The sequence below is a fragment of the Bufo bufo genome, chromosome 6 (genome assembly GCF_905171765.1).
Source record: "Bufo bufo chromosome 6, aBufBuf1.1, whole genome shotgun sequence".
Taxonomy (NCBI): domain Eukaryota; kingdom Metazoa; phylum Chordata; class Amphibia; order Anura; family Bufonidae; genus Bufo; species Bufo bufo.
The window spans coordinates 361,661,754-361,680,091 of NC_053394.1; the positions used below are offsets into that span (position 1 = coordinate 361,661,754).

General features: G+C 42.9%; 1 protein-coding gene across 2 annotated transcripts in view; it reads right to left on the reverse strand.

The window, feature by feature from the left end:
* The window catches only part of CACNA1G (calcium voltage-gated channel subunit alpha1 G), a 206,709-nt gene that overhangs the window by 29,332 nt on the left and 159,039 nt on the right, over positions 1-18,338 (reverse strand). For both annotated transcript variants that reach the window (XM_040435736.1, XM_040435735.1), the window contains exons 31-32: positions 14,179-14,517; positions 10,207-10,347 (exon numbers count right to left, since the gene is read on the reverse strand). In XM_040435736.1, the coding sequence (XP_040291670.1) occupies positions 10,207-10,347; positions 14,179-14,517 (480 nt within the window). The remainder of the gene's footprint in view (positions 1-10,206; positions 10,348-14,178; positions 14,518-18,338) is intronic.

The following is an 18,338-nucleotide window of genomic DNA, read 5'->3' on the forward strand; positions in this document are numbered from 1 at the left end:
CACACATTTTGTTTTTTTTATGGCATTTTTTTCTGACCACGATGTGTAAATAAACCAATACTAATGATAAAGACCCTGCACAGAAGCTAGAGAAGCATTTAGGAGATGTCTGGTGTATGGTCACCTTAAAGGGGTTGTCTGTTTTTTCTTTTTAATTTGCCCCTCTCACCTTAAAGGGGTTGTCAGTTTTTTTCTTTTTAATTTGCCCCTCCACCCTTCCAGTAGGACCCATTGAAAAACCCATACTTACCTGGTCCCCATGGGGCCAGTCACTGGCTGCAGTGGCACACATAACCCTGTCAGTGTGGAAGTTGACTGACGGGGGCCAGGTGTCCAGTGGTGACAGCCTGAGAGCTAGAACACGGACAGTGACCAGATGAGTATGGATGTCTCAGCAGGTCTTGCTGGAAAGGGGAGACATTGACAACCCCTTTAGCTCTAAAGCTGACCATACATATTAGGCCTCATGCGCACGACCATATGTATTTTGCAGTCCGCAAATTTCAGATCCCCAAAATCTAGATACCATCCGTGTTTCATATGCATTTTTTGCGGACCCATTGACTTCAATGGGTTTGTGGTCTGGATTTTGCGGCCAAAAATGGTTACAGAAAGCACACGGATCATCCACGTGCTTTCCGCATCTGTAAGTCTGTTTCACAAAAAGACAGAATGTCTGCAAAATGCGGACCATGTACCCACTGAAGTTAATGGGTTTCCAAAGAAAATACGGACAGCGTATGGACTGCATCAGTATTTTGGGGATTTGTGGTTTGCAATCTGTTGTCAGGGCAAATAAGGATTGGCTATGTTGTATTTCCTTATGTAGATTCTTCGTTCTGCCAAGACATAAGCTGCTGTCTGAAACATCTAGCAATGGTTTATGTCCATCTCCTGAGAAGGCATTTCTGTGGAGATCTGTCAGCTGAAGAAGAATTTGACTGGCAGCATGTCATATGTATAGCGCTGGTGGGGAAATATCTGCAATGTTACTAGGTGGAAAATCCAGCCAAAAATTACTCTACTGATATCTTCTTTTCTCACGACTTGTCAAACGATCATTTTTAGTTGTATTCCTTTTCAACTTTCTTTTTGTACGGAAGTAAGCTGGAATAATGGTAACATATGTGATTTGCTGAGATCTTCTGTTCTTTTTGCCTTACTGCAATCTGTTTCGGCTATATGGGAAAAATACTGTGGCTACAATATAATAATGGAGAGTAGAGGCTGGAGCTCCAATTTGGAGCTCTCAGCTGAGACAATAGGGGGCTCAGTAGGATATACCCCCATTGTCTGAAATCTCACCTATCTCCTAAATGGAGCCCCGAAAGTGGTGGAGGGCGCACTGTGCATGTGCAGCCGCCCTCCATTAATTTCGATGGGGCTGCCAAAAATAGCTGAGTGCTGGCTCGGCTATTTCCGTTGGGCCCATAGAAGTGGATAGGAGGCCGGTCATGGGTAATGCACTTCCATTCACTTCTATGTTCTATGGGGAGAGCACTTGGTGGTGGCCGGACTGGAGTCCTCCAGCCACAACTTTGTCCTTGCCATCCTCGACATAGGTAAAAGGTGGGACCTGCAACTATCAGACAATGGGGGCATGTCCTAGCGATATGCCCCCATTGTCTCAGATGAGATTACCCCTTTAAGCTCTTTTGGCATCATGTCTGACAAACCCTTTCCTGCCCTGCAATATAATAGTACATCGTGTATAACTCCTGAGAACCTCTGTTATGTTGCAGTGATGGCGTGGGCACAGAAACTGTGCCTGCGCCATGGCCTACAGGTGCCGGATGTGACTAAAACTCGACATCCCACAGCAATGTCCAGGACTGGAGATAACTCTGATCCTGTCTGTTTAACCCTCTTAAATGCCATGGTCAGTAGAGACCACAGCACTTAAGTGGTTTGTCAGAGGGAGCTCCTTGTTTGACCCTGTGATGCCAATGGGTACTAAAGATGCGTCAGGGTTTTTGCCCCTTATCAGTACAGAGCTACGAGAAAGGCTTCTCACCCAGCAAAGCAAGCACCCTGCTCTGTACTGATGAGGAGCAAGAACCACCAAACTAGCCCACCAAACTAGCTATCTGCAGATAGATCTCTTTCCTTTTGGAGAAGGCTATTTGGCTGATATCCTTCATTTTGTTGAAACTCCTGTGAAAGAGTAGCTATCTCCAGTAGGTGGCACTATAGATACGGCTTACATTGGAATTACATTGGAATTGAGCTAATCTGCATATAGTTTTCCCCAGGAATCATTGCATGGCCTATCAGACCCCCTACGCAGAAGACAAAGCAGCTTGGAATATGTATGAAGCATGCAGGCTCCAAAAGACAAACAACTGGAAATTTTCAATAAAGACCTATTGGAAATATATATATATATTTTTTTTTATCACAAAATAAGTACAATGCAATAATAAAAGAAATGCATTAAAAGGTGTCCATAACCCTTAATCTAAATGTGTATTGCCACATCATAAATCTTACTGGAGTAATAATTGCACAAATGGACAATTCATTCCCTACAAGATCAACAAACACAGAAAATGACCCCACGTCCATTCAAGGATATGATTACTCCCATCAGCTTAAACAGATAACTACTCCACCACAATCACATAAAACAGTGAAAGCCAGCAGACGTACAGCAGCATCAAATTTAAGGACAAATCCACAGCAAGCAGACATACCTCCGCATCAGAACAAGCAAACTAAAATTTACAGTATATCCATAATAATATATATAGACAAGACACAGAGCTCTCCTCGGTCACCTGCGTCCAATTGTTTAACGACGCTGCCCAACCGACAGGAGATTTTCCCCTGGTGACTGGATAGGCTACATAATAACGAAACCCTCACATAGCAGCTGTTCACCAAAATAAGACCAGACTCGCATGTTCATCTCTAAACATGGTTAAAGGTTAAGACTAAGCTGAACCCAAATGTGAACCTTGAGGAACCTCAAAAGCAGTAAACAATGATAGAAAACTGCATCTGAACAGCTATCGTCTTACTGAGATACACTGGACAACAAAACAACAACAACAACACGTCAACCAGCAAGACGCATCATCTCACTTTCAGGTGTCGCTCTGATTCAGTTCTTACAACCTAAAGAGAGAGTAAAGGATAATAAGAAGTAAGTCTAGGTCAAGAATTCTATAAGAAGGAGTACTCTAGCTCAACATCCATGTCATAATTTAAGGAGATTTTCCAGACCCACTAAATATTTGACAAACAGTTAAAAATGGTCTAAAAAACACAAAAAGAGTATCACTCTTCTTACCAATCCCTTGCCGCTACCATGCTGATGCTTAGGGTACTTCACACTTTCACACACTTTTTTACTGGATCCGGCAGGGTTCAGCAAAAACGCTTCCGTTACTGATAATACAACCGTCTGCATCCGTTATGAATGGATCCGGTTGTATTATCTTTAACATAGCCAAGACAGATTCGTCATGAACTCCATTGAAAGTCAATGGAGGACGGATCTGTTTACTATTGTGTCAGATTGTGGCAGAGAAAACGGATCTGTCTCCATTGACTTGCTTCGGGGGTCATGCCGGATCCGTCTTGCTTCGCATACCAGGACGGAAAGCAAACTACAACATGTTGCGGTTTGCTCTCCGGTATGGGAACACATCTGAATGGAACAGAATGCATTTTGGAGCACTCCATTCTGTTCAGTTTTGTCCCCATTGACAATGATTAGGGACAAAACTGAATCGTTTTTTACGGTATTGAGCCCCTATGACGGATCTCAATACCGGGAAAACTAAAATGCTAGTGTGAAAGTAGCCTTAGCGAGTCCCCTGCCGGATCTGGTTTTCGAGCTCCAGCAATGAATGAAGTGGTGTCAACTTATGACTTCTGCAGCCAATCACTGGCTGTAGTGGTGTATCAGGTCAATGCCACGAAGGTCAATCTCGCTTGAACAAAGACCAGCGGGTGACCAGAGGAGCATAGATGTGAGCGGTAGTTGTAAGATGAGTATTACTCCTTTTATCGTACGCATTTGTAAGTTGTTTATTCAAAAATTCATACAGTTGGACCAGTCCTTTAAGATTTGGGGTGCATTTCTTTAATTTATAGAACCCCAGGATCAGTTTTGACCACAACAGAACCCATGATGCCCAGCAGTGGATTACCTGGCCTAAAGATTAATTCTTTCTGTTCCATGGACTATGCTGCCATAACTTGATTTTACAGAAGTTGACGTCATTGCGTCCTCTCTAAATGAAAAATCAGTGGACCATCAGGGAAGCGTGGTCTTAGACATGTCAGTCCATAAACCATTTCGTGTACTAGTACTCTTACAGTATATCCTGATGATGATGGGGAAACCTTCTTTTCTCTATACATAGAGGACACAAGCGTCGTCGTGAAAAGATAAGAGGTTTCTGTACTGTCCATTTCTAAAGATATAAAACCACCATATTATACTGTATGTACAAGACTGCTGGGATGGATTGTTGATCCAGGGGGAAAAGGATTCTTCTACTATAATTAGGTATAATTGGCATCTGCATCAATTGGGTTTGGTCTTCCTCTGGATCAAGATTGCAGGGGAATAGGTTGGATGGACCTGAATCTTTTTTTTTTTTTTTTACCATACTACGTTAATATGATACAAGCCATACATTAATGGATAGTCCTTCATATAAGACTCAGAATGATTACAAAGTTCATTTGCTTTTTAGGCCCCACCGGCCAGTTTCAATATGGTTAACATCTCTTCTACAGGTCTGTATTTGTATATTCCCCTGTCAAATCCCAAGGCTTGTTGGAAACTCAGATTTTGACTTATAGGGAGCCACCTCCAAGTGGTGGCACTAGCAAGATGGTTCTCTTCCTTGGAAGACAAAACACCTCTTTGCGTATTTGTTTCCCATGGAGCATTGCCAAAAAGTCTCCATATCATGGTGTACTTCCAGTAAGTCTCCATACAGGACTGGTTTCTTTGTAGATTCAGCACCTTGCCTAAGCTGCATTCAGAGCATCGCACCCAGCCAGCCAGAATCCCACTGCATTCTGATGAGGGGAAAGCACCCTGAAACAGCTGTCTACAGATGGATATCTGGCTTGGCCATATTCCCTTGTCAAATCCCAAGACTTGTTGAAAAGTTTGATTTTGACTCATAGGGAGCTACGTCCAAATCAAACTTTTCAACAAGTCTTGGGATTTGACAAGGGGATATGCTGGAAGAGAGATAAGGATTGGCAGAAAATATTTTTGTGGACACACAAAACGTTTACGTCTGCAGTGTTCAAGTTGAAAGAGGAAAACTCTAAAATACTGTCTAGATGATGCAGATGTCCTTCACAAAAATCTACTCTGCAATGCCAGATCTATGCTGGTATGGGAGTACTGGGGTGGGAAACTATACTGTACATTTGGTGGGACTGTTCTGCCATTATGTCATTTTTGGCATCCTTATGCATTTGTTAATGGCAACCACTTATCATGTGCCGCTCAAAACCAGTGCTCCAGGAATGGGTGGCAAAAATAGACAATCTAACGAGAATGGAATCACTCATGACTGAGGTTTAAGATCTACTTCCCAAAGTCATGTCCACCTGGCAATGCTGGATGTATTATGTGTCATCACAGGTCTGTGTCCCAAGTATTATAGAACAGCTAGTTTGGACAATGCCCACAGAAACCCCAACTTTTCTCTCTTCTCTTCTGCTTATGCCATTTGCTAAGGAATATTCTTAGTTCTTTGAAGGTTATTTATGTTCTGCTTGGGGTTGTACTGCCCTAATCTATAACTTGTTTTATCTCTTATATTTTATTGGTGGAATTTAAAAAAATCTGAATTTTATTAGTCTGTCCTTTAATTTATTTACATTTTAACAGTTTAATGTAAAAAAAATTATGAAACAAAAAAACACTGAATACCATAAAAACATTATCAAGGTAGGTGCAATAGCAGGCACTGAACTGGCCTTCCAAATCCTGATTGAAGTGGATGAATAGAAGAGTATGCAAAGCTGATTGGCCAAGAGAGGGACACTAACTTAAAAGGCAGCTGAGCACCCTTCTTACATAGGAGTCATGTACTATACATGTCATATACTGCTATAACTACAGAACTGTCACGATAGCTGTTTTATTAAAACCTATACAAAATAAGAATGCAAGAAAGTACATGGTATTCTCCCAGGGCCGGCGCCACCCATAAGCAGAGTAGGCCACCGCCGCCTGCTCCCCGCCGGCCGCCGCCCTCTACTTGTCATCATCTCCTTATGTTCCTGTACTTGCCGGCCGGATGCGCTCCGATGAGTGCGAGCATGAGTTTGTTCACTTCGGGCAGAGAGAGCGGCACACAGCTACGAGACCCTGGTGCATTTAAATCTCATTTCTTTCAGAAAAGTTTCTCCTGGGATTTGAACTCACAACCTTTCACATCAGAGGCAAGGCATTTACCCTCACAGCTATGAAAGCTGTATTACCAGATGCTTAAAAAAATAATAATAATAACATAAGACTTCTACTGTAGGTAACTTTGATACCTAGTGTACATCCATACACATGTCAGCTGCCCCAACACACCCAGCTCTGTAACATCCATACACAGTGTACTGGGGCAGCTGTCATGTGTATGGATGTACACTAAGTATCAAAGTTATCTACAGTAGAAGTCTTATTTTTTATTTTATTTTTAAGTAACTGTCTATACAGCTCTCATAGCTGTGAGGGTAAATGCCTTGCCTCTGATGTGAAAGGTTGTGAGTTCTAATGTTAGGAGAAACTTTTCTGAAAGTGTTTTATTTATTTTTATTTTTTTAAATACCGGACTGCTACTTAACTTTTTTTTTTAAGTAACTGGCTACACTGCTTTCATAGCTGTGTGGGTAACTGCCTTGCCTCTGATGTGAAAGGTTGTGAGCTCAAGTCCCAGGACAAACTTTTCTCAAAGTGTTTTTTTTTTTTTTAAATACCGGACTGTTACTTTACTGCCACGGGGGAGGGGGGGGGGCTATTGGCGCCATGATACTGGCACATGGAGGGGGGAGGAGAGAGGCACTTGATACTGGCACATTAGGGGGCAGGGGGAGAGGATGGCACTATGATACTAGCACATGGGGGGGCAAGAAATGGACATGAATCATGAGGGGCAGAAATGTGAAATGATGGGGGGGGGGGGGGCAAAATGTAGATTTGCTTCTGTTGACAAAAATCCTTGCACCGGCCCTGCGAGACCTCCAGAGGTGGGTCTCGCGGGAACACGCGCCAAAGACACATGATCTTGGCAAGAGCCAAGGCAATGTGGACCTGGAGCACAGCGAGGAGCAGAACCTGGTGAGCACCCCTGGCAACCACACTCTGACAACCTGCACTAGGGTGTCAGAGGCTGCAGGACAGTGACTGGCAGCAGGGTGGCACACACTTGTGTACAGGGGTCAGGGCACACCTGCTGCTTGACTAGGGGCCATAGATTCTGACTGGCACAGGGTGCCCAGCAGTGGCACATGGAGCCTAATAGGTGGCACAGACTGTCTAAAGGGCTATGAATGATACGGAGTGTAGGACAGTGCCAGACTGGCAGAGGGCACAAGGCAGCATACTGTTTTATGTTGCCCTGGTGGCACAGGATTTCAGACAGTGGCTGAATGGCTCCTGGCAGTGAATAGGTGGCACTGCTCGTGTTTGGTGTGCCAACCTGCTGAACAGCGCAGAGTGATTGGCATCACTGGGATGGTACTAGGTGGCAGACAATGGCTGGATATTATATATACATGACCATAGTCAGACTGGCACAGGGTACGCGACCATAGACGGAATGGCACAGGGTACATGACCATAGACTGGCACAGGGTACACGACCATAGTTAAATGTTGCATGCAATAGGTGGCTGAAAAAGGGGCGGGAAAAGGGGTGTGGTCAATGGGCGGAGTCAAGGGGGCGGCAAAATTAGCTTTTGCCTAGGGTGGCAAAAATCCTTGCACCAGCCCTGTATTCTCCTACAAACAAGCAAATAACGCCATATCAGCATGGCTTCATGAGGGATCGGTCATGTCAAACTAATTTAATCAGTTTCTATAAGGAGGTAAGTTCTAGACTTGACCGCGGCGAATCAATGGATGTCGTATATCTGGACTTCTCCAAAGCATTTGACAATATACCACATAAAAGGTTAGTATATAAAATGAGAATGCTCGGACTGGGGGAAAATGTCTGTATGTGGGTAAGTAACTGGCTCAGATTGGGTCACTGTCATTAGTGGGGTACCTCAGGGGTCAGTACTGGAGGGGTCACCATCACTAGTGGGGTACCACAGGTGTCAGTATTGGGCCCTATTCTTTTCAATATATTTATTAATGATCTTGTAGAAGGCTTGCACAGTAAAATATAATTTTTTGCAGCTGACACTAAACTGTGTAAAGTAATTAACACAGAAGAGGACAGTATACTACTACAGAGGGATCTGGATAGATTGGAGGCTTGGGCAGAGAAGTGGCAGATGAGGTTTAACACTGACAAATGTAAGGTTATGCACATGGGAAGGAATAATGCAAGTCACCCGTACATACTAAATGGTAAAACATTCGATAACACTGACATGGAAAAGGACCTAGGAATTTTAGTGAACAGCAAACTAAGCTGCAAAAAACAGTGTCAGGCAGCTGCTGCCAAGGCCAATAAGATAATGGGTTGCATCAAAAGGGGCATAGATGCCCGTGATGAGAACATAGTCCTACCACTTTACACATCACTAGTCAGAGTGCTGGAGTGCATGGAGTACTGTGTACAGTTCTGGGCTCCTGTGAACAAGGCAGACATAGCAGAGCTGGAGAGGGTTCAGAGGAGGGCAACTAAAGTAATACATGGAATGGGTGGACTACAGTACCCTGATAGATTATCAACATTAGGGTTATTCACTTTAGAAAAAAGACGACTGAGGGGAGATCTAATAACTATGTATAAATATATCAGGGGTCAGTACAGAGATCTATCCCATCATCTATTTATCCCCTGGACTGTGACTGTGACGAGGGGACATCCTCTGCGTCTGGAGGAAAGAAGGTTTGTACACAAACATAGAATAGGATTCTTTACGGTAAGAGCAGTGAGACTATGGAACTCTCTGCCTGAGGAGGTGGTGATGGTGAGTACAATAAAGGAATTCAAGAGGGGCCTGGATGTATTTCTGGAGTGTAATAATATTACAGGATATAGCTACTAGAGAGGGGTCTGGATGTATTTCTGGAGTGTAATAATATTACAGGCTATAGCTACTAGAGAGGGGTCTGGATGTATTTCTGGAGTGTAATAATATTACAGGCTATAGCTACCAGAGAGGGGTCGTTGATCCAGGGAGTTATTCTGATTGCCTGATTGGAGTCGGGAAGGAATTTTTTATTCCCCTAAAGTGGGGAAAATTGGCTTCTACCTCGCATTTTTATTTTATTTTTTGCCTTCCTCTGCATTAACTTGCAGGATAACAGGCCGAATTGGATGGACAGATGTATTTTTTCAGCCTTATAAACTATGTTACTATGTAACACAAAAAAAGCCAAAAGTGAGACTTGACCACCAAAATATACATAATAATGACATTTGTTTTAAATCTTAACTATAAAAAACATGACCAATTTTAATAATTACACTGCCGTTAAAGGAATGAATGTTTGTAATAAAACGTGTACATTATATAGCTGTAGGCAAGGAAAGGTGCCCATACACATATGAACAAAGTCAGCCATACCTGCTGATTTCTGCAGGAACGGCAAACTATGTTATGCATATGGGAGTGTCCTGACCTCCCCTGACAGATGGTGTTGGAGAATAGGGCCTGGCTAGGGTGGGATCTGACCCATCCAATACAGGCTATATTTTTTCTCCCTAAAAACCCATTCTATTAAACATCTCACATCTGTGTTGTATCCCTCACACATCTATTCTAATGAAGACTGTCCCCATACGTGGTGGTACCCTACCTACTTTCTGAGATGATGGCTCGTTAGTCTGAGAAGCACTATTTATGGCATGCTGAAAAATTGTTTTATTTTTCCATACGTTTGACTATGCCCAATCAATCATGATTCCTTTGTCATTGTGCCGATGCCAATGGTAAAGTATGGTGGAAGATGCCATAGGAGGGCGGACTGTACTTATTATGTATCAGACTGATGTTATGAAGGTGACAATACAATGTTCTGCTGAGGATAGAAAGGTTGTCATCACTGACCTGCTTTTCAGATGAGCCTTTGTCATATGGAGGCAAAGCATAATGATGGCATACAGAACCGGAAAGATTGTCCATAAGCTTCATCTCACCCTCTAAAGATCCCTGGATTAGTAATGATATAGTATCAAACATATGTCTTTCCTGTAAGAAAAAGGTTCATCCGATTAGTAACACTAAACAATCAATCATTGGGTATCAAAAGAGTAACTTCCACCATTTTCTTTGAAGTATATTCTAAAGTTGGTGAGGACCACAAACTGATTTGATGATTGGCCACTGATGGACCTCCTGTGGATGGAAACGCATTGGATGAGGAATCCCTGTGTAGACGGCACATTCTTAACGTCACAGCTACTCCTTGATTCCAGCAACTGCACACACACATGGGATACCACCAGCCGGGGCATACCTACTGACAGTATGCAGATCTACTTTCCCTCCCACCTTCTTGGATATGCCTCTTTTAGAAGAACTATTAAATCTAGTAGACTAAGGACAGATTAATGGCAGGGGATTACAGCAATTTGGGCACATAGAGCAAAAAGTCAGGTAGATATGTTTCTGCAACTTCACCCTAGCGTTTTGTGTGATACCCAGGTTTTCCCATCCAGGTTTACTTATGGTACAGTTTAGCTTGCGTCTCAATATTGTGTACTTCTGTTCACTGCCATTGTATGGTTGGCTGTTTGTTAATGTCTGCGATTTCATTGATTCTTTTTATTTAATTACTGAATACAAGACTAGACCCTTTCGGGTCTGATTGGACTCTTGTTTGCTTATTTCCGTAAGATAAAGAGAAATTCCAGTGAAAAACATAGTTTCCCATGTGGAATCTCTCCTGATGCTACTTTTAGGTTTCTAAATAATATCTGGCCGAATGCACTTGGTGTGTTTAATAGCAATAATCAAGGGATGCACTTCGGTGACAACCATAAACTTTCTTATCCTTACGTCATGTGTTTGCACGCTGCCTGCGACATGCATGCTGCTGCATACTCTACAATCTGCAGCCTCTCCTGTGCTCTGCATCGGTGGCTCTCCACCATCATGCTTGCAATTTGAAATGATCTCTATACCTACAGCATCTGCTAGATGTGACCTCCCAGAGGATGGCATTGAAGGACCTGTAGGCAGCAAAGCTACTGTCTCTTGGTAGCAATTCCTACAGCCATGTTGGCCAGCATAGACTAGTTCATTTCTTCTAAATAGCATGTTAGAAGTGGGGTATGCAGGGAATAGAAGAACACTGTTGTAATGTGGGTTAGGTTACGGAGTTGTATGAATAATTTTATGTGTCTTCTGGCGGTTCTCATAAAAGGATTTTCCAAAATTTTATAAATGATGACCTATCCTTTGGATAGGACATCAGTATCTGATTGGTGTGTCGGTCGACACCCAGGACTCCCGCCGATCAGCTGTTTGAGAAGGCACTGTTGCTCCTGTGGGTGCTGCGGCCTTCTCTGTGCTCACCAAGCACAGCGCCGAACATTGTATAGCGGCTGTGCTTGGTAATGGTATAGCGTTTAGCCCCATTAACTTTAATGAGGCTGGGCCGTGCCTAGGCCATGTGACCGATGAACATGTCGCCACTGGCCTAGGAAAAGCTGAGGGAAGGCCGCAGCACTACTGTGAGCACCACTGGCTTCCCAAACAGCTGATCAGCGGGGTCTCGGGTGTTGGACCCCCACCATGAGATACTGATGACCTATCCTGTCAGTTAGTCTTAGAAAATCCCTTTAAGAGAACCAGAACACAGAGGGCTCCTAAAAAGGATGCATGTGGCCCTCAGGTTGCAATGCTAAACCTGCCAAAAATGCAGACATCGGAAACTTGGACATTTTATCTAAAGAGGCAACAAATGCATCACTGTGGCTCACTCTGAATGATAACTTTGGTGCATGGCTAGTATTATATCACCTATTAGTTGGCTTACTCTGCCCCAGAATTAAAGGGGTTACCTGGGATGAAAACAGACCTTGGGGGGGGGGTAAATCTTGGAATTAAGTAATGTCATAGCCAGACCCTTATTTCTGATATTTGCGGACTCTATACTTACAGGGAATGTCCCACGGGATTGGCGCATGGCATATGTGGTGCCAATATTCAAAAAGGGTCCAAAAACAGAGCCTGAAAACTATAGGTAAGTTTAACATCTGTTGTGGGTAAACTGTTTGAAGGTTTTCTGAGAGATGCTATGTTAGAGCATCTCAACGGAAATAAGCAAATAACGCCATATCCGCATGGCTTCGTGAGGGATTGGTCATGTCAAACTAATTTAATCAGTTTCTATGAGGAGGTAAGTTCTAGACTTGACAGCGGCGAATCAATGGATGTCGTATATCTGGACTTCTCCAAAGCATTTGACACTGTACCAGATAAAAGGTTAGTATATAAAATGAGAATGCTCGGACTGGGAGAAAACGTCTGTAAGTGGGTAAGTAACTGGCTGAGGGATAGAAAACAGAGGGTGGTTATTAACGGTACATACTCAGATTGGGTCACCATCACTAGTGGAGTACCTCAGGGGTCAGTATTGGGCCCTATTCTCTTCAATATATTTATTAATGATCTTGTAGAAGGCTTGCAAAGTAAAGTATCAATTTTTTCGCAGATGACACTAAACTGTGTAAAGTAATTAACACTGAAGAGGACAGTATACTACTACAGAGGGATCTGGATAGATTGGAGGCTTGGGCAGATTAGTGGCAGATGAGGTTTAACACTGACAAATGTAAAGTTATGTACATGGGAAGGAATAATGCAAGTCACCCGTACATACTAAATGGTAAAACACTCGGTAACACTGACATGGAAAAGGATCTAGGAATTTTAATAAACAGCAAACTAAGCTGCAACAACCAGTGTCAGGCAGCTGCTGCCAAGGCCAATAAGATAATGGGTTGCATCAAAAGGGGCATAGATGCCCGTGATAAGAACATAGTCCTACCACTTTACAAATCGCTAGTCAGACCACACATGGAGTACTGTGTACAGTTCTGGGCTCCTGTGAACAAGGCAGATATAGCAGAGCTGGAGAGGGTCCAGAGGAGGGCAACTAAAGTAATAACTGGAATGGGGCAACTACAGTACCATGAAAGATTATCAAAATTAGCATTATTCACTTTAGAAAAAAGACGACTGAGGGGAGATCTAATTAATATGTATAAATATATCAGGGGTCAGTACAGAGATCTATCCCATCATCTATTTATCCCCAGGACTGTGATTGTGACGAGGGGACATCCTCTGCGTCTGGAGGAAAGAAGGTTTTTACACAAACATAGAAGAGGATTCTTTACGGTAAGAGCAGTGAGACTATGGAACTCTCTGCCTGAGGAGGTGGTGATGGTGAGTACAATAAAGGAATTCAAGAGGGGCCTGGATGTATTTCTGGAGTGTAATAATATTACTGGCTCTAGCTACTAGAGAGGGGTCGTTCATCCAGGGAGATATTCTGATTGCCTGATTGGAGTCGGGAAGGAATTTTTATTCCCCTAAAGTGGGGAAAATTGGCTTCTACCTCACATTTTTTTTTTTTGCCTTCCTCTGGATCAACTTGCAGGATGACAGGCCGAACTGGATGGACAAATGTCTTTTTTCAGCCTTATGTACTATGTTACTGGTGCAGCCAATCACAGGCTGCAGCGGTGCCCTGCTCTGGGCCTGCCACATCTAGGGATCTGTTTTCTTCTCGGATAATCCCTTTAAGTCACACTCCCTTTTTACTAAAACCCGCTCTTTGTTGAGCTGGAAAACCCAAACAGGTGAGCTAGACACCACGGGTTATTCTTTCTGGTTCATCAGCTTCATTAATGATGGGTCTATAACTTGATGCAGCATTTTGGATCCAATATTTAGAAGTCTAGACACAATCACACTAGTAAATTCCCACGGTCTGTGCTTTATAGTACATTATATATCATACACAACATTTTCTCAGTGCAATTTATCAAGATGAGCGTACACTCTTACCATGGGATGGACTATTGACTGAGAGTCAACCTTGTCTTTCATAGAGTTCATGTATCCATAAGGACTATCCGGAGTGTAGCCGAGGTCTCTTCCGGCCCACAGGAAATTATCATTGTCTGGGCTCTGAATGTTCTGAATTTGAAACTCTAACTCCATCTCGGCCTCCAGTTCAGCCTCCTCTTTGGCTTCTTTGTTGCTCTCTTCTAGGTGTTTCATGAGAACTGCAATCACCACATTGACTAAGACAAACTGCGCCGTCAGCACGAAGGAGACGAAGTACATCGGAGAGATGACCGTGTTGTAACAGGTGGACTCCTCGTTGCAGTCGCGCAGTGTGTCCTAAGGCCAGAAGTAACATTGACGTTATATTCCTCACCAGGAGATGATACTAAATTAGTTCTCCTACATGTTCACTCCATATAACATTCTCTGGCTGAAATGTAGAAAAGTCCTGCAATCTATCAGACAAGTCAATCATTTTCAGACCTGAAAACATACTGTATATACAGTACAGACCAAAAGTTTGGACACACCTTCTCATTCAAAGAGTTTTCTTTATTTTCATGACTATGAAGGAATCAAAACTATTAATTAACACATGTGGAATTATATACATAACAAACAAGTGTGAAACAACTGAAAATTTGTCATATTCTAGGTTCTTCAAAGTGGCCACCTTTTGCTTTGATTACTGCTTTGCACACTCTTGGCATTCTCTTGATGAGCTTCAAGAGGTAGTCCCCTGAAATGGTCTTCCAATAGTCTTGAAGGAGTTCCCAGAGATGCTTAGCACTTGTTGGCCCATTTGCCTTCACTCTGCGGTCCAGCTCACCCCAAACCATCTCGATTGGGTTCAGGTCCGGTGACTGTGGAGGCCAGGTCACCTGGCGCAGCACCCCATCACTCTCCTTCATGGTCAAATAGCCCTTACTTTCAAAGTTTTCCCAATTTTTCGGCTGACTGACTGACCTTCATTTCTTAAAGTAATGATGGCCACTCGTTTTTCTTTACTTAGCTGCTTTTTTCTTGCCATAATGCAAATTCTAACAGTCTATTCAGTAGGACTATCAGCTGTGTATCCACCTGACTTCTCCTCAACGCCACTGATGGTCCCAACCCCATTTATAACGCAAAAAATCCCACTTATTAAACCTGACAGGGCACACCTGTGAAGTGAAAACCATTTCAGGGGACTACCTCTTGAAGCTCATCAAGAGAATGCCAAGAGTGTGCAAAGCAGTAATCAAAGCAAAAGGTGGCTACTTTGAAGAACCTAGAATGACATATTTTCAGTTGTTTCACACTTGTTTGTTATGTATATAATTCCACATGTGTTAATTCATAGTTTTGATGCCTTCAGTGTGAATCTACAATTTTCATAGTCATGAAAATAAAGAAAACTCTTTGAATAAGAAGGTGTGTCCAAACTTTTGGTCTGTACTGTATATATTGAGTACTCTTCAGATGTCGTCTTTGACAAAAAAACAAAACAGGTATCAGCTGTCAATTTCTGAAAATGGGGTGGGCTGTGAGAAGGTCATCAGCCCCATCACAATCATCATTATTTATGACTGCAATTTATGGCAGCCCCGAGCTGGAGTAGATTTCACACTGGTGCATGGACTACCGGAGGAGGCATGCAATTTATGATGAGGCCTGTCTCTTCTGGTAGGGCAAGCCCCATCAAGACCAGTGTAGCACACACCAGTTTTGATAAATCAGTGCCTAAGACTTTATCTGGAGCTAGACACTTGAATAAAAGCTGAGCTGTAGTACATGGCACGACCACTAGACAGTGGAGGGAACCTTCTGCTTCCCGCTCGGTCCACTGCCTAGTTTCCGGTGTCAGTGGCTGATCGTTGAGAGTGCCGGGTATTGACCTTCACCGATCTGATATTTATGGAGGGTAGGTCCTCAGTATCTAAATCCTAGAACACCCCTTTAAGTTCCGAGTTAGCTTGTTTCTCTTTTGTAATCAGTGCATTCGATTCAAGGACTCGATAAGTGGCCATTAGAAGCTTTGCAAGAAACTCTCCATCTCTGAAACTTTGCCACACAATTTCTGATGATATTATGCATGCTATTCTATCTAATATTATTTTTTGTAAAAATACAAACTGCCGGCTTTTAACATTTCCATGTCCCCCCTTAGGACTGACTTATCTGCTGTAAAAGTTACCTATAATGAGGAAAGCAAAATATCAGGGGAGGTGTTCGGTAGTCAATGTTCCTCTCTGCAGTCAGACAATGCGAGGCAGACCTCAGGGATGTGAGCGCTGAATCATTTAAGGGCCATAAGTGTTTAGTCTACGGAGCCCTATCCCCGATAAACTCCTTATTAGAGCAGAATGATCTTACCGTGCCCTAGGAATCATTTCCACAGGGCCACAAGAAGGGAACAGAAGCTTTAATATGGAACCTCCTGCTCGGTGACTCATATTTCAACCCTTTATGTAATCTCAAGCTGACGGGAAGATACACGGGAGCTGACCTATATTACGTTATGGCTAAATCCTCTTCTCCAATGGGAACTGATAGGTGCTATCAAATATTCTGGATTATTTAATTTTTATAAAAAATATACATAAATATACCACGCTTTGAGAGTTAGAGAGAATTCAGGTAGAAAGCCCAAATCTTAACATCTTTTTTTTTTTTTTTTAAAGAGGACCAGATATCACTTGTGACATATCTTGTATGTATTCCTTATGGAAAAAATAAAAATTCTGGCGCTTCTTTTACATTCTTCTGTTATTCCTCCTGGAAATGTACAATAAGCTTGACAACTGGGTGTTACTATTTCCCATATTGTCTGATACTGTCACCCCTGATACTGTCCATGTGCATTATTGAGGTCCAAAAAAAGTATGATGACAGGTGCCCCGGGACTGTTAACAAGCAGTGAAATTCTAGAGCAAAGCCTCACTGGATCTGTGTACAAGCAGCGCTGACGTCATATGTTCCTGAGACATCAATTAAGTTTGAATGGAAGTGAAAACAACCAGGTTGCTGCGAATCCTCACACCTCCAGCACCACCAAAATGACTCCTGGTCCTCTATTTACACATTGTATGTGCTGGTTTGTAAATTACCTTATTTTTCTCATTATAAGGCCTCATGCACACGACCGTTGTTGAGTTCCGTTCCGCAAAATGGGGTTCCGTTGTTCCGTGATCCGTTTTTGTTTCCGTGTGTCTTCCTTTATTTTTGGAGGATCACCAGACATAAAGGAAAGTAAAAAAAAAATCTAAGACAGGTTTGCCATGCAAATGATAGGAAAAAAACGGACACGGACGCGCGGATGACAATCTTGTGTGCCTCCAATTGACTTGAATGGGTCCGCGAACCGTTTTCCGCAAAAATAATAGGACAGGTTATATTTTTTTGACGGACTGGAACCACGGACGCGGATGACAAACGGTGCATTAGCCGAGTTTTCAACGGACCCATTGAAAGTCAATGGGTCCGCAGAAAATGACGAAAAAACGGAACAATGAACACGGAATAAAACAACGGTCGTGTGCATGAGGCCTAAGATGAACTTTTTCCCCCAATAGTGGGGGAAATATGGCCGTGCGTGAGAGTGTTCCTTATTGAAGCAGTCATTAGTATGTAGTTGGTGCGGGGAGCGGTGAGTGAATCGCTGCTAGCTCTGGCTGTACTCATCGCTCCCTGGTCTTCTCTGCTGTGCTGTGACCGGAATGCATACAGGGTTAGGGCACAGTGCACATAGGCGCGGACTATGACCTATGACATGAGGTGAGTGCAGCACGCTGTCCAGAGAGGTAAGTTTATTTAATTATTTTCTGTGTGATATTGGGTTGTGATCTGAGGTCTGATATGAGTGTCTAATCTGAGGTCTGATATGGGGGTCAGATCTGAGGTCTGATATGGGAGTATGATCTGAGGTCTGATGAAGATTGGAGGTCTAATTTGGGGATCTGATAATAAATAAAAAAAAATCTGAGTTTCCTCCTTTAAACCTAGGTGCCTATTATAGTCCAGCGTGTCTTGTAAAGCGAAAAATATGGTAATTTTCTCCCATAGTAAAATGGACAGTTTTTAGGAGAAGCATGACTAGAAAGGTATTTACAAGCACTACAGAGTCATAGTGTCAGTTTAATGCCTGAAACTCTGGTGACAGGTTCCCTTTCATTTGA